This window comes from Homarus americanus, unplaced genomic scaffold (genome assembly GCF_018991925.1).
Source record: "Homarus americanus isolate GMGI-L3 unplaced genomic scaffold, GMGI_Hamer_2.0 scaffold824, whole genome shotgun sequence".
In the NCBI taxonomy this organism is placed as follows: Eukaryota; Metazoa; Arthropoda; class Malacostraca; order Decapoda; family Nephropidae; genus Homarus; species Homarus americanus.
In genome coordinates this window covers 1,500,733-1,523,119 of record NW_024719328.1, presented here as the reverse complement: position 1 = coordinate 1,523,119, position 22,387 = coordinate 1,500,733, and the positions used below count along the sequence as shown (strand labels likewise).

At 48.6% G+C, this 22,387-nt stretch overlaps 1 protein-coding gene across 1 annotated transcript; it reads right to left on the bottom strand.

Annotated features, from left to right (window-relative positions):
* Positions 1-4,044: 4,044 nt before the first annotated feature.
* Positions 4,045-5,597, bottom strand: LOC121860025 (calphotin-like). Its single transcript, XM_042357039.1, has 2 exons — positions 5,415-5,597; positions 4,045-4,464 (listed from the first exon to the last, which is right to left on the bottom strand). Exons 1-2 carry the CDS (start codon positions 5,595-5,597, stop codon positions 4,045-4,047), a joined length of 603 nt encoding a protein of 200 aa, XP_042212973.1.
* Between the last annotated feature and the right edge of the window lie 16,790 nt (positions 5,598-22,387).

The following is a 22,387-nucleotide window of genomic DNA, read 5'->3' as shown; positions in this document are numbered from 1 at the left end:
AACTTGGTGGTACTACTGCGGCACTACTGGTGACACTACTGGTGGCGCAACTTGGTGGTACTACTGGTGGCACTACTGGTGGCACAACTTGGGCACTATTGATCACTACTGGTGGCACTACTGGTGGCACAACCTGGTGGTACTACATGGTGACACCACTGGTGGCACACCTGGTGGTACTACTGGTGGCACTACTGGTGGCTCTATTGCGGCCACCACTGGTGGCGCAACTTGTGGTACTACTGGTGGCACTACTGGTGGCACTACTGGTGGCACTATTGGTATCACTACTGGTGGCACTACCAGGCAACTTGGTGGTACTACTGGTGACACCACTGGTGGCACAACTTGGTGGTACTACTGGTGGCACTACTGGTGGCTCTATTGGTGGCACTACTGGTGGCACTACTGGTGGTACAGCTTGTGGTACTACTGGTGACACTACTGGTGGTACAACCTGGTGGTACTACTGTGGCACTACTGGTGGTACAACTGTGTACTACTGGTGACACTACTGGTGACACTACTGCGGCACTATTGGTGGCACTACTGGTGGACCACTGTGGCACCACTGGGGCACAACCTGGTGGTACTACTGGTGACACTACTGGTGGCACTACTGGTGGCACTATTGGTGGTACTACTGGTGGCACTACTGGTGGCACAACTTGGTGGTACTACTGGTGACACTACTGGTGGCACTACTGGTGACACTAATGATGGCACTACTGGTGGTACTGTTGGCACCATCACTATTGTGGCACAACTTGTGGTACTGCTGGTATCACTACTGGTGGCACTATTGGTGGCACTACTGGTGGCACTACTGGTGGCACAACTGGTGGTACTACTGTGACACTACTGGTGGCACTACTGGTGACACTAATGATGGCACTACTGGTGGTACTGTTGGTGCACTACTGGTGGCACTATTGGTGGCACAACTGCGGGTACTGCTGGTACTCACTGCGGCACTACTGATGGCATAACTTGTTGTACTACTGGTGACACTACTGGTGGCACAGCTTGGTGTTACTACTGGTGGCACTAATGGTGGCACAGCTTGGTGTTACTACTGGTGGCACTACTGGTGGCATAACGTTGTACACTGGTGACACTAATGGTGGCCACAGCTTGGTGTTACTACTGGTGGCACTACTGGTGGTACTACTGGTGGTACTGCTGGTGGCACTACTAGTGGCCACAACTTGCTGGTACTACTGATGACACTAATGGTGGCACTACTGGTGGCACTACTGGTGGCACTGTTGGTGGACTACTGGTGGCACTGTTGGTGGCACTACTGGTGGCACTACTGGTGGCACCACTGCGGCACTACTGGTGGCACTATTGGTGGCACTACTGGTGGCACTACTGGTGGCACTACTGGTGGTACAAACTGATGGCACTACTGGTGGCACTCTGGTGGCACTGTTGGTGGACTAGTGGTGGCACTATTGGTAGCAGTACTGGTGGCACTACTGGTGGCACAACTTGATGGCACTACTGGTGGCACTACTGGTGGCACTGTTGGTGGACTAGTGGTGGCACTATTGGTAGCAGAATGTGGCACTACTGGTGGCACTACTGGTGGCACTACTGGTGGCACTACTGGTGGCACTACTGGTGGCACTACTGGTGGCACTACTGGTGGCACTACTGGTGTTACTACTGGTGGCACTACTGGTGGCACAGCTTGGTGGTACTGCTGGTGGCACTACTGGTGGCACTACTGGAAGTACTTTGTGGCACTACTGATGGCAGTTGGTGCACTACTGGTGGCACAGCTTGGTGGTGGTACTACTGGTGGCACACTGGTGGCACTACTGGTGGCACTACTGGTGGCACTACTGCGCACTACTGGTGGCACTACTGGTGGCACTACTGGTGGCACCTACTGGTGGCACTACTGGTGTTACTACTGGTGGCACTACTGGTGGCACAGCTTGGTGGTACTGCTGGTGGCACTACTAGTGGCACAACTTGCTGGTACTACTGATGACACTAATGGTGGCACTACTGGTGGCACTACTGGTGGCACTGTTGGTGCACTACTGGTGGCACATTGGTGCACCACTGATGGCACTATTGGTGGTACTTCTGGTGGCACTATTGGTGGCACTACTGGTGGCACTACTGGTGGCTCTATTGGTGGCACAGCTTGGTGGTACTACTGGTGACACTAATGGTGGCAATTACTGGCACAGCTTGGTGGTACTACTGGTGGCACTGGTGCGCACCACTGGTGGCACTACTGGTGGCAAACCTGATGGCACTACTGGTGGTACTTGGTGGCACTATTGGTGGCACAGCTTGGTGGTACTACTGGTGACACTAATGGTGGCTCTATTGGTGGCACTACTGGTGGCACCCTACTGGTGGCACTACTGGTACCACTACTGGTGGCACAACTGATGGCACTACTGGTGGTACTTCTGGTGGCACTCATTGGTGGCACAGCTTGGTGGTACTACTGGTGACACTAATGCGGCAATCTAGTGGTACTACTGGTGCACTACTGGTGGCTCTATTGGGCACTACTGGTGGCACTACTGGTGGCTCTATTGGTGGCACTACTGGTGGCACTACTGGTGGCTCTATTGGTGGCACTACTGGTGGCACTACTGGTGGCACTACTGGTGACACTACTGGTGGCGCAACTTGGTGGTACTACTGGTGGCACTATTGGTGGCACAACTTGATGGTACTACTGGTGGTACTTCTGGTGGCACTATTGGTGGCACAGCTTGTGGTACTACTGGTGACACTAATGGTGGCATCCATTGGTGGCACTACTGGTGGCACCTACTGGTGGCACTATTGCGGCGCCCACCGTACGCAACCACTGGTGGTACCCACCGTCGGCACAGCCGGTGACACTCAATGGTGGCACTATTGGTGGTACTACTGGTGACACTAATGGTGGCACTATTTGGTGGCACTACTGGTGGCTCTATTGGTGGCACTAGTGGTGGCACTACTGGTGGCAATAAACTGATGGTACTACTGGTGGTACTTGGTGGCACTATTGGTATCACTACTGGTGGCACTACTGGTGGCACAACTGATGGCACTACTGGTGGTACTTCTGGTGGCACTATTGGTGGCACAGCTTGGTGGTACTACTGGTGACACTAACGGTGGCACTACTGGTGGTACTACTGGTGGCACTACTGGTGGCTCTATTGGTGGCACTACTTGGTGGCACTACTGGTGGCACTACTGGTGGCACAACTTGGTGGTACTACTGGTGACACCACTGGTGGCACACCTTGGTGGTACTACTGCGGCACTACTGGTGGTACAGCTTGGTACTACTGGTGGTACTACTAGTGGCACAACTTGGTGGTACTACTGGTGGCACTACTGGTGGCACTACTGGTGGTACAACTTGGTGGTACTACTGGTGGCACTACTGGTGGTACAACTTGGTGGTACTACTGTTGGTACTACTAGTGGCACAACTTGGTGGTACTACTGGTGGTACTACTAGTGGCACAACTGGTGGTACTACTGGTGGCACTACTGGTGGCACTACTGGTGGTACAGCTTGGTGGTACTACTGGTGACACTACTGGTGGTACAACTTGGTGGTACCAGGTGTTTAGTGAGCACCAACTGGTGGTACTATCAGGCACTATCACACTACGGTGGCGCAAATCGTTGGTACTATCTGGCACCACTGGTGGCACAACTTGGTGTACTACTGGTGACACTACGAGGCACTACTGTGGCACTATTAGGTACTACTGGTGGCACTACTGGCAACTTGTTTACTTGGTGACACTACTGGTGGCACTACTGAAATGGTTACACTATTGGTATAACAACCTTTGGTGGTATCATATATCAACAAACTACTGGTACACTAATATAGCATTACTGTGGTACTGCTGGCACCACAGGCATTAAATTGGCACTGGTGACACTACTGGTGGCACACTGGACACTAATGATGGCACTACTGGTATGGCACTACTATTGGTAACAATCCGTGGTACTACTGGTGACACTACTGGTGGCACTACTGGTACCGTTGGTGCACTATTGTGGCACAACTTGTGGTACCACTGGTACTACCGGCACTACTGGGGACACTAACGATGGCACTACTGGTGGCAACTGTTGGTGCACTATTGGTGGCACAACTTGTGGTACTGCTGGTATCACTACTGGTGGCACCAATTTACGGCATAACTTGGTTGTACTACTGGTGACACTAATGGTGGCACACAGCTTGGCGTTACTACTGGTGGCACTACTGGTGGCACAGCTTGCGGGTACCGTTGGCACTACTGGTGGCACTACTGTGGCACTATTGGTGGCACTACCGGTGGCACTACTGGTGGCAATCACTGGTGGCACAACTTGATGCACTACTGGGTACTCTGGTGCACTACTGGCAGTTGGCGGTACTACTGGTGGCACTACTGGTGGCACAACTTGCTGGTACTGCTGGTGGCACTAATAGTGGCAATAACCTGCTGGCACTACTGATGACACTAATGGTGGCACCTACTGGTGGCACTACTGGTGGCACCAGCGACTACTGGTGGCACTGTTGGTGGGACTAGTGGTGGCACTATTGGTAGCAGTACTGGTGGCACTACTGGTGGCACAACTTGGTTGTACTACTGGTGACACTAATGGTGGCACTACTGGTGGTACTACGTGGCACTGTTGGTGCACCACTGGAACACCAATGGTGGCACACCATTGGTGCACTACTGGTGGCAACAACTTGGTTGTACCATCAGACTCATCTGGTGGCACTGCTGGTAGCAGTACTGGTTGCACTACTGGTGGTACAACCAACTTGGTTGTACTACTGGTGGTACCACTGGTGGCACTGTTGGTGCACTACTGGTGGCACTACTGATGACACTAATGGTGGCACTATTGGTGGCACTACTGGTGGCACAACTTGGTTGTACTACTGGTGGCACTAGTGGTGGCACAACCTGGTACCATGGTGACACTACTGGTGGCACTGTTGGTGAGCACTACTGGTGGCAACAACAACTTGGTTGTACTACTGGTGGCACTACTGGTGGCACCAATGGTAACACTGGCACAACTTGGTTGTACTACTGGTGGCACCAGCGGTATAATTATGCAGTACTGGTTGCACTACTGGTGGCACAACCTGGTTGTACTACTGGTGCTACTGGTGGCACTGTTGGCACCACTTGCGCACTACTGATGACACTACTGGCACCATTGGTGGCACTACTGGTGGCACAACCTGGTTACTGGTACCATCGTGACACTACTGGTGGCACAACCTGGTTGTACTACTGGTGACACTACTGGCACTGTTGGTGGCACTACTGGTGGCACAACTCTGGTTGTACCACTGGTGGCACCACTTTATCATACCAATGGTGGCACTACTGGTGGCACAACTGATATACACGGTGGCACCAGGTGGCACTATTGGGTACTGCTGCACTACCGATAGTAACTGGTTGTACCACTGGTGGCACTACTGGTGGCAGTTGGTGACCACTACCGGTGGCACTACTGATGACACTAATGGTGGCACGTTCGGTGCACTTAGTGCTGGCACAACCTGGCTGTACTACTGGTGACACCATGGCGGCACTGTTGGTGGCACTACTGGTGGCACAACTTGGTTGTACTACTGTGACACTACTGCTGGTGGCACTGTTGGTGCCACTGGTGGCACCGTTGGTGCGCCAACTTGGTTGTACTACTGGTGACACTAATGGTGGCACTACTGTGGCACTACTGGTGACATGGTGCAAAATTGTTGTACTACTGGTGACACTACTGGTGGCACTACTGGTAGCAGCAACTTGGTGGCACTATGTGACACTACTGGTGGCACTATTGATGGCACTAGTGGTGGCACTATTGGTAGCACTGTTTTTCATTGAATTATGTACAATAGTATGTAATTTACTCTGCACTGTGAACAGGTACACGCGGTAATTCACAGACAGCACAGAACGTCACTCCTAACCCTTCCACATATATTTTTTTCATTATCGGCCCATGCCTCCTCCTTCAGCCTCGCTCCTCATGTGAAGAATGGCAGGCAGCCCAAGTCCCCACCATTCCTGGCATAAAAAGGTTCGCTCCGGCTCCGTAACTCAATAACCGGAAGTGACGTTCGTAAAAGTCTCACTTTAATAAGGCAGACTGAAGGGGAAGAAAATGGCTCAGAACCACAACTTGGCCGCCAGGAGTGAAGATTTACCCCACGTGGGCCTGAGCCTAACCTCACACACCGTATAAGGTATAAAGCTGCTAAGTTGTGAACTTGTTTGGTGTCTACAATCAAACCAGTAATAGGTTTAGTTATATTACTGGATACTAGTTACCACCAATTACCACTAGTTACGCCCAGTTACGCAATTATAACAGACAGAGAATATATTATCGAAGTTGAAGGAAGATTAATTTGGGGGGTTAATTGAAGTAACTATGATATAAGCGGTGACTACAGTACAGTAATTGGTAGGTAGTAGGTAGTTAGCAGCTACCAAACAGGGAGGTACTACCGCCTGAGAAGATATTGGAAGCATAATGTGTTGTCTAATGGTAGACCCTGCTGCCATATGGCATCACGAAAATTGTGACCAAGTCCCAGGTTGTTGATCTGACTTTCTGCCCATTTACACACAATTGCAGGGTCTCAATTGTTTCTCCTACTATTGACAACACAACATACATATATTGTTTCACTTATGATCTTTTTTTTTATTTTTTATTTCTTTATGGTTCTTTTTATTATTATTATTATTATTATTATTATTATTATTATTATTATTATTATTATTATTATTATTATTATTATTATTATTATTGTTCTTGTTTCGTTTTCCTGCCTGCCTGCTTATCATTATTATTATTTATTATTATCATCATACATCATCATCTATTATTATCATCATCATTATTATTATTATTATTATTATTATTACATTACATTTTCGCCCCCAGGCCCCGATGTGGGTCAGTGACCTGTGCCTGGGTGGACTAATCCCCGTAAAAAAAAATAATAAAAAAAAAAATCTGGAGTTAGAACATAAGAACATATGATTAGATGAAACTGCAGATATAGGCCCTTACTGGGTCATCCTGTTTACACCCAACCCCCATCGTTCATATAATTATATCCAGCCAACCTATGTTTGAAGCTATCCAGCATATTCGAGTTAATGATGATGTTTGGTAACTTGTTCCACTCATCCACTATATTTCTAAACCAATGCTTACCTAACACGCACCTAAATCTAAATAGTCTAATTTAAAGCCATCGCGACGAGTTCGCTCCTGGTTGGATAGATTGAGTACCTTTGTTATATCACCTTTGCTTAGCCCTGACTTCCATTTATACACCTCGTTCATATCGCCCCTCACTCGACGTCTCTCGAGAAGTGCAAATTAAGATGCTTTAACCTGTCTCTATACTGAAGGTTCATAATGCCCGGGATTTGTCTTGTAATTCTCCTCTTAGTTCTGTCTAGGGATTCTATATCTATTCTGTAGTACGGTGACAAGAACTGAACTGCGTAATCCAAGTGAGGTCTCACAAGCGCAAGATATAGTTTAAGGATAACATCACTTGTCCTGTAACTAACACTCCTTTGTTTGAATCCGAGTAGTTTGTTAGCCTTGTTTCGAGCAAATACACATTGTTGACTTGGTTTAAGATTCTTAATTAACATTACTCCTAAACCTTTCTCACAGTCGGATTTCTATAAACACGTTGTTCATTTGATACCTGGTTTCTCTGTTTACATTTCCTAGACTAGACTAAGTAATTTAAATTTGTCCTCATTAAATTTCATTTGCCATTTTTCAGACCATTCGAATAATTTATTTAGATCTTCCTGTAGTTTTGTGGAGTCCTTGTCAGAATTAATTACCCGCCCTATTTTAGTGTCATCAATAAATTGACTTATATTGCTGTCTTTGCCTATATCTATGTCGTGTATGTATATAATGAATAATAATGGTCCAAGTACTGAGCGTTGGGGTACCACACTAATGAAATTACCACAATTGCATTTAGTGCCATTAATGCTTACTCGCCGCTTCCTGTCCTGTAACCACGCCAAAATCCTTTTTAGAATATCTCCTCGAAGGCTTTGCTAATGTCGAGGTATACCACATCATAATCGTGCCTGTCGTCCACTTAGTCGAAAAAAGCTGAAAAGAATATTAATAGATTAGCCAGACATGAACGGCCACTTGTGAAACCATGTTGGGAATCATAAATCAACTTGTGCTTCTCCAGGTGATTTCGAATAGTTTGAAATTATTGCTTCCAGGAATTTGCTCACAATTGGTGTTAAACTGATTGGACGATATCACATTTGCATTCCTCAGGGCTCAGGGATTCTGGTACTACTCCTGTTTTTTAATGACATGTTAAATAAATTTGCTAAGGGCATAATAACCTCTTCCTTACTTGCATTCCTTTAATACTCTGGCAAATATCCTATCGGGACCTTTTTTTTTTGTTCTTTGGATTAGCCCACCCGGGCACAAGTCACTGACCCACATCGGGGCTTGAGGGGCGAAAATGTAATAATAATAATAATAATAATAAAAATGATGATGATGATGATATAATAATAATAATAATAATAATAATAATAATAATAATAATAATAATAATAATAATAATAATAATAATAATAATAATAATAAAAAAGAAATACAAAATGAAAAAAAATAAAAAGTGAGAAACAATATATGTATGTTGTGTTATCAATAGTAAGAGAAACAATTGAGACCCTGCAATTGTGTGTAAATGAGACAGAAAGTCAGATCAGTAACCTGGGACTTGGTCACAATTTTTGTGATGCCATGTGGCAGCAGGGTCACTTATTAGGCTTTAGCCTGTATATTTACTTACTAACATCGTTACTAGTCACTACTATCTCACCTTTTCTATTTTATTCTCTATCTCTGTATATAGTCGGTGCCTAGGGTATCATATTTAAATTTTCGGTGGTGAAAATTAATGAAAATATCTGTTCAGATTACTGCTCATTTCTCCGTCGTTATCTGTGAGCTCGCCGGTATCTGACTGCATTGGTCCAATCTTGTATCGTGTTTTAGTTTGATACATTTGGAAGAATCCCTTGGGGTTTGACTGTGCCTTCCTTGCTACCCTCAGTTCATTATTCCCATTTTCTTTTCTTATCTCGGTCTTAAACTTATAATAATATCGGAGGTAAACTTCACCACGATTTATTTTCCTACCTTTTGCCTTCCTTTATCCAATAATATTGTTTAAATAATTATTTATCCATTTTCGGTCATTGATATTTGATCTGATTTTTTGGTATGGCATGCTCTGCCTTTGTGCATTAAGTAACTCATAATTATAATTGTTGTGGAACTCGTCAACCTCAGATCTCGTGATCAGGTCAGCCTCAACCGTCATATTTCGTGATGTTAACGTTGTCAACTCACAAGATAAAGTGAGGTCGCCCTCTGTGGGTACATTGTGTGAGGTCACTTCAAGTAAGGTCTAGTAATTCACCCCCAAACGTGATTCTCCTATTATCAGCTGCCTTTTCAAACTATCAAAGTTTGCCCTTCTGAAATCTGAAACTTAAATGGAATTTTCTTTGTGACGCACATTAAGTTCAACATTGAATCTCACTTCCTTGTGATCGCTGTTAGCTAGTTCGTTCCCTACCTCGACATTACAAATGAGATTTTCTCTTTTTGACAGAACCAAATCGAGTATATTATTACCCCGGGTGGGTTCGGCTATATTATTGACTTAGGAAACAGTCCTAAACTGTTTCAAGAAAATCCTCTGATTCTGAGTTATCCATAATTTTGTCTAGTCTATTTGACTAAAGTTAAAGTCTCCTACTGTACAGACTTTGCTATGTATGGATGCCCTTTGCCTCTCATCCGAAAACAGTCGCTCATTAACTCTACCAAGATTAGGAGGTCTATATATTACTCTTATGATTATTTTCTTCCTACAATCGGTTAATTCTATCCAAATTGTTTCTGTATTCAGTTCAGTATTTATTTCCGTATTTATTTCACACTTCAGATTATCCCTGATAGATTGCTATACCGCCTCCTTTCCTCATCTGCCTATCAGTATGAAATAATTTGCTGCCTGTAATTTGGTATTCGACAGGTAACTCACGTGAGTCTAAGTTCATCCACGTTTTGGTGAATGCGATTATATCCATATATTTTTGGTACAAGCCAACGCCCTAATTTCATCCATTTTGTTTCTCATACTTCTACTTTTTACGTTGTAGAAATTTAAGTTAGTAGTGATCCAAGTCCTTTCTTTGGCATTGTTAGATTTTAAATACCACCCTAACTTAGTTTTGTCAACATTCTTAGCACTATTTGTGTGTAACTTGTCATTTTGTTTACCCCCTCTTAATGCAGTCTACGATCCCCCTGCTCTCATATTCCTAAAGCAGTTTAAAGACTTCAACATCTTTTGAACTACCCTACTCGAGAGAGACAGCCAGAGTTGCGACCCCATCCCTAGACAGGGATGGGGTGGCCAAAATAATGCTTCCCGGCCACGGCAACGGTTCCAGCCAAAATCGGCTCCGGCGCCATCAGCGGTTCCACCGCCGCAACGGTTCCCGGCCATGGCAACGGTTCCCGGCCACGGTAATGGCAGCCCGGCTACGGCAACGGTTCCCGGCCATGGTAATGGCTCCCGGCCACGGCAACTGTTCCACGCCACGGCAACTGTTCACGGCCGATAGCCCCGGCAGCAACGGTTCCGCCGCCATGGCAACGGTTCCGGCCACAGTATGGCTCCGGCCACGGCAACTGTTCACGGCCGGTAACGGCTCCCGGCCAAACAGCGGTTCCGGCTACGGTAACGGTTCCGGCCACGGTAATGGCTCCGGCGCGGCAACGTTTCCGGCCACGTAATGGCTCCGGCCGAGGGCAGTTCCCGGCCAAGGTACGGCTACGGCTCCGGCAGCGGTTCCCGGTCACGAAATGGCTCCGGCCCGCAACAGCGGTTCCCGGCAAGGTACTGGCTCCGGCCACGTAGCGGTTCCCTGCCACGGTAATGGCTTCGGCCACGGCAACGGTTCCGGCCACGGTAATGGCTCCACGGCAGCGGTTCCCGCCACAGTAATGGCTCCCGGCCACGGCAACGGTTCCGGCCACGGTAATGGCTCCAGCCACGGCAACTGTTCCGACCCACGGTTCCCGGCCGCCATAGCGGTTCCCCAGCCATGGCAACGGTTCGGCCCGGTAACGGCTTCCGCCCGCCAACTCCCGCCACGGCAACTGTTCCCGGCCACGGAATGGCTCCCGGCCACGGCAACTGTTCCACGGCCACGGTAACGGCTCTCGGCGAGCCGGTTCAGCCAAACCGGCAGCAGTTCCAGCCCGCGGTAACGGCTCCCGCCCACGATAACGGCTCCCCACGGCAACGGTTCCCGGCCCGGTAACGGTTCCCGGCCACGTAACGGTTGCCGCAGCGGCCACCCGGCGGCGGTTCCGGCCGCAGTAACGGCTCCGGCCACGGCACGGTTCCCGGCCACGGCAACGGTTCCGGCCGGCAACGGTTCCCGGCCGCGCAACGGCTCCGCCCGCGACAACGGTTCCACGCCCGCGGTAACGGTTCCGGCCCGTAACGGCTCCGGCCACGATAACGGCTCCGGCCACGGTAACGGCTCCGGCCACGGTAATGGCTAACGGCCCGCGCAACGGTTCCCGGCCACGGTAACGGCTCCCGCCACGGTAACGGCTCCAGCCACGGTAACGGCTCCCGTACGGCAACGGTTTTCCAGCCAGTAACGGCTCCCGGCCACGGAAACGGCTCCCGACCGCGTAACGGCTCGCCGCGGCAACACGGCTCCCGGCCGCAATGGTTCCCGGCCACGAGTGAACGGCTCCCCGCCACGGTAATGGCTCCCGGCCACGGTAATGGCTCCCGGCCACGGCAACGGTTCCGGCCACATGCGGCTCCGGCCCGCAGCAACGGTTCCGCCCGCAATCGTCTCCCGGCCGCGGCAACGGTTCCGGCCACGGTAACGGCTCCGGCCACGCAACGGTTCCCGGCCAAGTGCGGCTCCAGCCGGCAGCGGTTCCCCATCGCCAAATGGCTCAGCCCGCAACAACGGTTCCGGCCGCGCAGCGGTTCCCAGCCCACGGCAACGGTTCGGCCACGTGATGGCTCCAGCCCACGGCAACGGTTCCCGGCACGGTAACGGCTCCGGCCGAGGCAACGGTTCCGGCCCGCGGTAATGGCTCCGGCCACGGCAACGGTTCCGGCCACAATGTGGCTCCCGGACCACGGCAACGGTTCCCGGCCACGGTAATGGCTCGGCCACGGCAACTGTTCCGGCCACGGTAACGGCTCCGCCCCGCAACGGTTCCGGCCACGGTACGGCTCCCGACCCGGCAACGGTTCCCGGCCACGAAATGGCTCCCGGTCACGGTAATGGCCGCTTCTGACAGCAGTTCCCGGCCACGGTAATGGCTCCGGCCACGGCAACGGTTCCGGCCACGGTAACGGCTCCGGCCACGGCTAGCAGTTTCCCGGTCACGGTAACGGCTCCCTGCCACGGTAACGGCTCAGCCACGGCAACGGTTCCCGCCCACGTAACGGCTCCGGCCACGGCGCAACGGATCCGGCACGCTAACGGTTCCCGGCCACGTAACGGCTCCCGGCCACGGCAACGGCTCCGGCCACGGCAACGGTTCCCGGCCACGGCAACGGCTCCCGGCCCGCGACAACGGCTCCGGCCACGGCAACGGTTAACAGCCGGTAACGGTTCCCTGCCACGGTAACGGCTCCAGCCACGGTAATGTGCGCAGCCGCGGCAACGTTTCCCGGCCTGGCGGCTCCACCGCAGTAACGGCTCCGGCAACGGTTTCGACCCGCGTAACGGCTCGGCCACAAACAACTCCCGACCACGGTAACGGCTCCGGCCACGGCAATGGTTTCGGCCACGCGGCAATGGTTCCAGCCACGGCAATGGTTCCCGGCCACGGGTAACGGCGGCCACAGTAATGGCTCCCGGCCCGCGGTAATGGCTCGGCCGCAGTATGGCTCCGGCCCGCGATATGGCTCCGGCCACGTAACGGTTCCCCGCCACGGTAATGGCTCCCAGCCGGTAACGGCTCCAGCCGTAACGCTCCGGCCACGTAACGCTCCGGCCCGGTATGGCTCCGGCCCACGGTAACGGCTCCGGCCACGGCAACGGCTCCAGCCACGGCAACGGTTCCCGGTCACGGTAATGGCTCCCAGCCACGGCGGTTCCCGGTCACGGTAACGGCTCCGGCCACGGTAACGGCTCCGGCCACGTAATGGCTCCCGGCCACGGTAACGGCGGCCACGTAACGGCTCCCAGCCGGTAACGGCTCCGGCCACGGTATGGCTCCGGCCACGGTAACGGCTCCCGGCCGCGCAACGGTTCCCAGCCACGGTAATGGCTCCCGGCCACGATAACGGTTCCGGCCACGATAACGGTTCCCAGCCCGTTAACGGCTCCCGGCCACGGTAACGGCTCCCGGCCACGGTACGGCTCGGCCACTGTAATGGCTCCCGGCCACGGTAATGGCTCCCGGCCACGGTAACGGCTCCCGACCACGGTTTGGCTCGGCCACGCTAGCGGTTCAGCCCGTTAACGGCTCCCAGCCCGCAGTAACGGCTCCAGCCTGAGTGGCTCCGGCCACGGTAACGGCTCCTGTAACCTACCTCATCCCTGTGTCACCCCTGTAACTACACTCATCCCTTCTCACCCCTGTCCGCATACACTCACCCCTGTGTCACCCCTGTAACACTACACTCACCTGTGTCACCCTGTAGCACTATACTCACCCCTGTGCCACCCCTGTAGCACTATACTCACCCTGTCCCACCCCTGCCTCTCTCACCCCCGTTTCACCTGTGTCTCTCACCCCTGTGTCACCCCTGTAGCACCTACTCACCCTGTGCCACCCCTGTAGCACTACACTCACCCCTGTGCCACCCCTGAGCACTATACTCACCCCTGTGTCACCCTCTAGCACTATATTCACCGCTGTGTCACCCCTAGCACTATCTCACCCCCGTGTCACCCCTGTAACACTACACTCATCCCTGTGTCACCCCTGTCGCGCCACACTCACCCCCGTGTCACCGCTGTAGCACTATCCTCACCGCTGTGTCTCCCCAGCACTATACTCACCGCTGTGTCTCCTGTAGCACTACACTCACCCCCCGTGTCACCTGTAGCACTATACTCACCGCTGTGTCACCCTGTAGCACTACACTCACCCCTAATAACCCTGTAGCACTATACTCACCCCTGTGTCACCCCAGCACTATACTCACGCTGTGTCTCCTGTAGCACTACACTCACCCCTGTGTCACCCTGTAGCACCACACTCACCCCTGTCACCCCCTAGCACTACACTCACCCCTGTGTCACCCCTGTAGCACTACACTCATCCCTGTTGTCTCCCCTGTAGCACTACACCTCACCCCTGTGTCACCCCCAGCCACACCTCACCCCTCAGCACACCCCCAGCACCACACCTCACCCCTGTAGCACTACACCACCCCTGGTCACCCCCTTGTAGCACTACAGTCACCCCTGTGTCTCCCAGCACTACACTCACCTCTGTGTCACCCCTGTAGCACTACACTCACCCCTGTGTCACCCCTAGCACTACACTCATCCCTGTTGTCTCCCCTGTAGCACTACACTCACCCCTGTGTCTCCCCTGTAGCACTTACACCCCTGCCCCCAGCACTACACCTCACCCTGTGTCACCCCTGTAGCACTACCTCACCCCTGTGTCACCCCTGTAGCACTACACTCATCCCTGTTGTCTCCCCCAGCACCACACCCCTGTGACACCTCTTTAGCACCACAGTCACCCCTGTGTCTCCCCTGCACTACACTCACCTCTGTCACCCTAGCACTACACTCCCCTGTGTCACCCTGTAGCACTACACTCATCCCTGTTGTCACCCCTGTAGCACTACACTCACCCCTGTGTCACCCAGCACTACACTCACCTCTGTAACACCCCTGTAGCACTACACTTCCCCTGTGTCTCCCCTGTAGCACTACACTCACCCCTGTGTCACTCTCTTGTAGCACTACAGTCACCCCTGTGTCACCCCCTGTAGCACTACACTCACCCCTGTCACCCCCCTGTAGCACTACACTCACCCTGTGTCTCCCCTGTAGCACTACACTCACCTCTGTGTCACCCCCTGTAGCACCACACTCACCCCTAGTGTCACCCCTGTAGCACTACACTCATCCCTGTTGTCACCCTTGCAGCACCACAGCTCACCCTGTGTCACCCCCTGTAGCACTACACTCACCCCTGTGTCTCCCCTGTAGCACCACACTCACCCCTGTGTCACCCCCAGCACTCACTCACCCCTGTGTCACCCTGTAGCACTACACTCACCCCCTGTGTCACCCCTGTAGCACTACACTCATCCCTGTTGTCTCCCCTGTAGCACTACACTCACCCCTGTGTCACCCTGTAGCACCACACTCACCCCTGTGTCTCCCCCAGCACTACACTCACCCCTGTGTCACACTCACCCCTGTGTCTCCCCTGTAGCACTACACTCACCCATGTGTCACCCGTGTAGCACTACACTCACCCATGTGTCACCCCTGTAGCACTACACCTCACCCCTGTGTCACCCCCTGTAGCACTACACTCACCCCTGTGTCCTCTCTCCTGCACCAGACACAAGCTTGCCTCCTCTCTCTTGCGAAACACTCACTCACTTTCTATAAAACACTCAAACTTACTCTTGTATCACCACACACATTCCTGTCTACTCTCTTTGTTGCCACACTCACCCCCTTGCCTCTTATTTCATACACTACAGTTAACCCAAGCCATTTACCAGGCACCAAACTTCCTGACTTTCTCTCTCCTTTACCAACCCTTCCCTCCCTCCTCACCTTCGGACCTCACTCACCTTTTTCCTTGTACTATAATACCAATTTTTTCTAATTCATGTTTCTTCCTTTGAGTAATCATTGTGTTCTTTTACTCACCTCTTCTCTCTTCTCCTTCCCAAAATATAGAAGATAAGATATGGTGTTGTCCCTCATCCATCTTCTTGTATGACTGAAACTCGTAGACGTTTAATAGCTTGGAAAGAGTTATGCTAATCGAAGTTGAGTTTGGTATACATTGTTATGGTACCTCTCTCCAGTCTCCTGTACCATAGTCACCTGTCTAATCTCCTCTACCATATTTCCCTGTTTCCAATCGATTGTACCACTCTGAACTATGTCTTTAATCACCTGTACCACACTTGCTTGTCTCCACTCTACTGTACCACTTTGAATTGTGTCTCCAATCACTTGCCTCTCTCCAGTCCCCAGCGCCACACCTAAATCCTTCCTGTATGGCCATGTATGTGGTAGCAAGCTTCACAATGGTCACTCATCTATAGTTGATACTATGAAGTTTAACTCGTGTTCACTTTCTATATCGCGGTATTAAAGACAAGTGACTGATCAAGGGTGATGTTATGTGTGCTGGAGGAGAGGTAAGCAGCGGGGGATGTGTTATGATCTTTACAGTGCGTGGGTAGCCCTGCGGCGCCCTTAGCTGGCATCAACACGCTTCCTCCATGTTAGATGAAATATACCTCTCTGGGACAGGTCGACCGCGGCTTTCCTTAATTTATGGTCCGTCTAATGTTCTCTGCCATCAAACCCACCGGACACGTGAAAGAACGATGGTGTATGTTTGATATCTGGCGAGCTCATTAGAAATCAATTTTTGAGCAAAACAATTTTCTTTAGTTGTATACTGTAAATAAGTATACATATACTGTGTATACAATAGTTCAGTGTATAACTCCTTTAGAAAGAAGTAATGAGCAGTTAGGAATAATACTGCGACATACTTACGAGAGGTTATTCTTCAACTACATGCAAGTATTACAATGAGAAAGTTAAGTAAATGGCATCAGCTCCTGAGACAGTGGTGGGGTCGCATGGACAAGTTGCCTCCACACCATCTACTGATGGCCGGAGACGCAACACCTATACCCTCCCTCCCTCACCCAGCACCATGCCACAGCCTCACCCAATAACCTTCCTTCTCCTCACCCAGCACCCTCCTCACCCAGCACCCTCCTCACCCAGCAGCATGTTCTTGCATCTTTCCGTCATTCCTTCCACGAATTGTGAACAAGATAACTTGTCCAAAAAGTTAAGGAATTTTACCAAACTTGGCTGGTGGAATATAACGACAGGACCTCACACAGGACCTCACACAGGACCTCACACAGGACCTCACACACACGAAAACAAATTGTTTATCATAACTGGCTTCTTGAACTTTGGTGTAGCATGGCGGAGCACCTCACCATCATCAGTGTAGCATGGCAGGGCACATCACCATCATCAGCGTAGCATGGTGGAGCACTCTACCATCATCAGTGTAGCATGGTGGGGCACCTCACCATCATCAGTGTAGCATGGTGGAGCACCTCACCATCATCAGTGTAGCATGGTGGAGCACCTCACCATCATCAGTGTAGCATGGTGGAGCACATCATCAGTGTAGCATGCAGGAGCACCTCACCATCATCAGTGTAGCATGGTGGAGCACCTCACCATCATCAGTGTAGCATGGTGGAGCACCTCACCATCATCAGTGAAGCATGGTGGAGCACCTCACCATCATCAGTGAAGCATGGTGGAGCACCTCACCATCATCAGTGAAGCATGGTGGAGCACCACCATCATCAGTGTAGCATGGTGGAGCACCTCACCATCATCAGTGTAGCATGGTGGAGCACCTCACCATCATCAGTGTAGCATGGTGGAGCACCTCACCATCATCAGTGTAGCATGGTGGAGCACCTCACCATCATCAGTGTAGCATGGTGGAGCACCTCACCATCATCAGTGTAGCCTCTTAAAAATAGTTAATGTGCGTTGGGAAGTTTTTCGAGCCTTAACTGGCCATCGGCTGTGCACCGGCATGGCCAACCCGCCGTCATCTCGAAATTGAATTGAATCGAATTGAACTATATTGAAACAGTTTATTTGCCAGAAAAACACAGATGCATAGTGGATAATGATAACAATATTAACATGGCTGAGCCCGTTGAGAACCTGAGCTTTCCTGTAGTCACCTGATATATACTATACATTTATCTCAAGGAAGTATTATGTAACATTTAGTAACATCTGGAATAGTACAGTAGCATGGTGGTAATAAGAACATCTCATAATGTTACCACGGTTATGACGTCAATATTTATTAATTTATTTATTGATTATTTTTATTTTATTTATTTTTTATCTATATTATAAGTACATACATGAATTACAGTGGAATTTAAAAACATAAGTATTATGGGGAAGTAGTACAACATGGGTTGTACACTATTAGGTTGAACAAGAGGACAGATCTGTCAGGATTATATCTAGTTGGCAAATATATTTATTGCAATGGTAATTTCTTATCTATTTACATGATAATTTCCGATAAAACGGTTTTGATGGTACAGTAAAAGAAGGTACTGTAAATATAGTAGGTATTACAAGAATTATTAATACTTAGACAATAGATATTTTTTAAGAGATGATTTAAAGGAAGGGAGAGTAGTCTTTGCTGGGATGGGTGGGGGTAAGTTGTTACCACACCTTCACACCATGATATTTTATGGAGGTCTGGGACTGAGAAGAGCGCATTGGGGGTGGTCTTAGTAGCTCTGGGTGCTTTAAATTTTAACTTTGATTATTTTGGAACTGGAAATAATTATTGTCAAGCAAGTTACTGATATATTTGTAAACAAAGAAGGCACAGCAGTATGTGTTAATATCTTCGAATTTTTACATTTTCAATTTAGCAAATTTTTCGTTTGTGTGATCTGTTTTTTCAAGTATGTCTTTGTCCGTACAACTCTATTTGTGCAGTAACCAGGGATTGTGTTTTTGAAGAGCCAGAGGCCCCCCATAGTGTGTGACAGTGTATCAGATGTTGGTAAACACGATCATGATAGATTTCTTTCATTGCTGTGAGAGTGAGTGACTGTCGAGTGTAACACATGATACGCACTGTTTATTGACTTTACTGTCAAATAAGAATGAGCCAAGGTGGATGACCATAAAACTTAAACATGACATAGGAATAAAGAAATGAATATATATGAAATTAAAAGGAGGGAGGAGCAGCTCAGAAACAGGTATAATTAACTATCTAGGAATGTTAAGAAAAATGTAAGGAAAGCAAAGAGAGACTATGAAATCAAAATAGCAAGAGAATCCAAGGCGAATCCCAAGGGATTTTTCCAGGTATATAGGACAAAGGTCAAGGACAAAGTTGGGCCTTAAAGTCAGGGTGGGAGAAGTGATAAATGGCAGTGAAGAAATAAGCAAACCATTGAACAGCTACTTTATCAGTTTTCACAGAAGAAATTTGCGATGAAATTCTGAGGTGGAACTGATATTTAAGGAAAGGAAGAAGAGAAATTAAAGAATATCACTATCAGAAAAGAGGATGTTCTTAAGAAGATAAATAAACTAAAGAAAACAAAATCCCCAGGACCGATGAAATTTTCCTCTAGTCTTGAAAGAGTGTAGGGAACAGATTAGCGGACCCTGTAAACTTATTTACAAAATCATTAGACACTGGATGTGCCTGACTTGTGAAACAGGCAAATGTAGTACCCATATTCAAAAGGAGACAGAACATCACGTCAAATTACCGGCCGATCAGTTTGGCGTCAGTAGTGGGGAAATTTCTTGAATCAATTATAGCAGATAGCATCCGATCGCATCTAGAGAAAAGCAAATTAATCTACGACTCTCAACATGGGTTTACAAAGGAAAATCTTGTCTAACAAATCTGCTAACGTTTTTAGGAAAGTCTTCGAGGTAGTAGATAATGACGAAAATTACGATGTTATTTACTTAGACTTTAGCAAAGCATTTGACAGAGTACCGCATTAGAGGCTTCTGAGAAAATTAAGGCTCACGGTATCGAGGGAAAGTTTTAAATTGGATAAAATCATGGCTCACCTATAGAACGCAGAGGGTCAGCGTAGATGGTGTTAAATCTGAGTGGGTGTAACCAGTGGGTTCCCCAGGGTCAGTATACTAGGCCCACTCTTGTTCATAATCTAGAAAAAGATCTAGATACTGGGATCAGCAGTGACATAAGCAAGTTTGTGGATGACACCAAAATAGGGCGGCAAATTAATTCAGGGCAGGATGCAAATGCATTACAGGAGGACCTAAATAAACTGCAGGGGTGGTCTGAAAATGGCAATGAAATTCAACACCAGCAAGTGCAGCGTACTTAATATTGGAAGAACAAATACTTATAATGTATACAGCCAACAACATCAACCTAGAGAAGTCGACTTGTGAAAGAGACCTAGTACTTGTAAGCCCGGACCTACGCCTAGAAACAGTGCATGTTCGAAATAAGGCAAACAGAGTATTGGTTTTATATCTAGAAGTGGTAACAAGAGTGCAGAGGTCTTATTGCAACTATATCTTGCGCTAGTCAGGCTGCACCTCGATTATGCGGTTTAGTTCTGGTGCCCCTATTATAGAATGGATATAAATTCACTAGAGTCTGCAGCGAAGAATGACAAAATGATCCGGACTTAGAAACCTTCCATATCAGGATAGGTTAAAGAAACTTAACTTGCATTCCCTAGAAAGACGAAGATGCGGGAGATATGATAGAAGTATTTAAGTGTGAAAGGAATCAATAAAGGGATATAGATAAAGTTCTTATAATATCCGAGCAGGATAGGACTCGAGCAACGGATTCAAGTTGATAAGTTTAGGTTTAGGAGGAGAGGAAGAAGAAACTGGTTCACAAATAGGGTGGTGGACGAGCAAGCTTAGCAACTTTGTAGTAAGTGCCGGAACTCTGGAAAGTTTCAAAAGGAGGCTAGATAGATTCATGGATGATAGAGAGTGGTAGTAGCTCTCGACAGGAGCTGCCATGCGCAGGCCAACCGGCCTATTGCAGATTCCTTATTTTCTTATGTTCTTATGTTCTCCAGCTAAGTTTCTCATCAACAATAACTCCGAGGAATTTAGTATTTTGTTCGTTTTTGAGGACTGTATTACCAAGGTAGAGGGAGTCCAAGACTGAGTAAAATTTTTCCTTCTGTGAAAGATCGTTAAGTGGGTTTTCGCAAGGTTTAAGGACAGTTTATTACGTATTACCCAGGTCCTGACTTTAGTTAATTCAGTGTTCAGAATTTTCATCAAGGAATGGAGGTCTGAGTTGCTGGCATAGAGGTTACTATCGTCTGCAAATAAGTTGTATTTATAGGTGTGCTGGCGTGGACTGTCGTTTATTTACAACAGTACTGGACAAGAATGAAACCTGGGATTTATACCGCCTACAAAGATTATCGAGAGTCAGATTGGTGATTATTATAGCAGACATACTGCATCTGTTGGACAGATATAAATTAAACCAATTGTGAGACGGGCCCTAACTGTAATGTTCAAGCTTTGAAGGAGATGGTACATGGTCGACAGTGTATCAGAGAACTAGAGAGGTCAAGAATATACTTGACTGTGAACTGACAATCATCAAAGAAGCCATTTAAGATGTCATTAGCAAAAGGATAGCAAACACTCTCAGTCGACCTTATAGCTCCTAAATCCAAATTGAGGAGTCTGTAAAGATGTTATTGGCATTACAGAAGGAATTTAGTCTACTACATACTTCTTCTCCAGTATCATACTCATGGCTGGAAGGACTGATATAGGGCGGTAATTCTTGAAGAGACTATTTGTCCCCAGATTTTTTATATGCTGGGTGAATTTTGTCAATTTTCAGTTTGTAGAAACGCACCACTAGTGAAGGAGGAGTTACAGTGGTGTAGGAGAACATGAGTAGTAATAAGTGGGCTACTTTCTTAATGATGCTCATTGGTATGTATTGTCTTCGCCTGTTGCTGCATCTTTGGATATTTTATGATGGCCAGTAATTCATCCGCTCTGACAGGAGATAAGAACAGCATTTGCTGTCTGTTTTGCAGTGAGCTCTAAATTCCTCATAGTGATCAGGAATGCTCTCTGCAAGATTTTTTGCCAACATAAATAAAATATTCATTGTGATGGTTGGCAATGAGGAGATTCCCTTGGCGAATCATTTATCATAAAAAGCAGGTGGGGGCCGAAGGCTGGTGTTCTTTTTCACAAAGATAAATTTATGATGACATTCAGGTTTTCTTACCGTCGCCTGATGGTGGCTGGGTTTATTTGTATAATAGCTACGTCCTGCATTTCTAACTGCTTGAGGATTACTCTATTTCTGATACTTCGGTAAACATCTGCCGAAAGTTATGGGTCTTTTGCAAATTTCCTTTGGGTTTGTGTTTGTCTTTTATCATTATCTTAATTTTCGCTTGTGATATGGG

Coding starts and splice junctions, on each gene's coding strand:
- LOC121860025 (XM_042357039.1), bottom strand. CDS start 5,597: ATGGTGTCACCAGTAGTACAGCCAGGTTGTGCCAGCACTAAGTGCACC. Junction 4,465..5,414: donor GTGCCACCTGGTGCCACCGT/GTATATCAGTTG, acceptor TGCCACTATTAG/TGCCACCAGCAGTACCAGCA.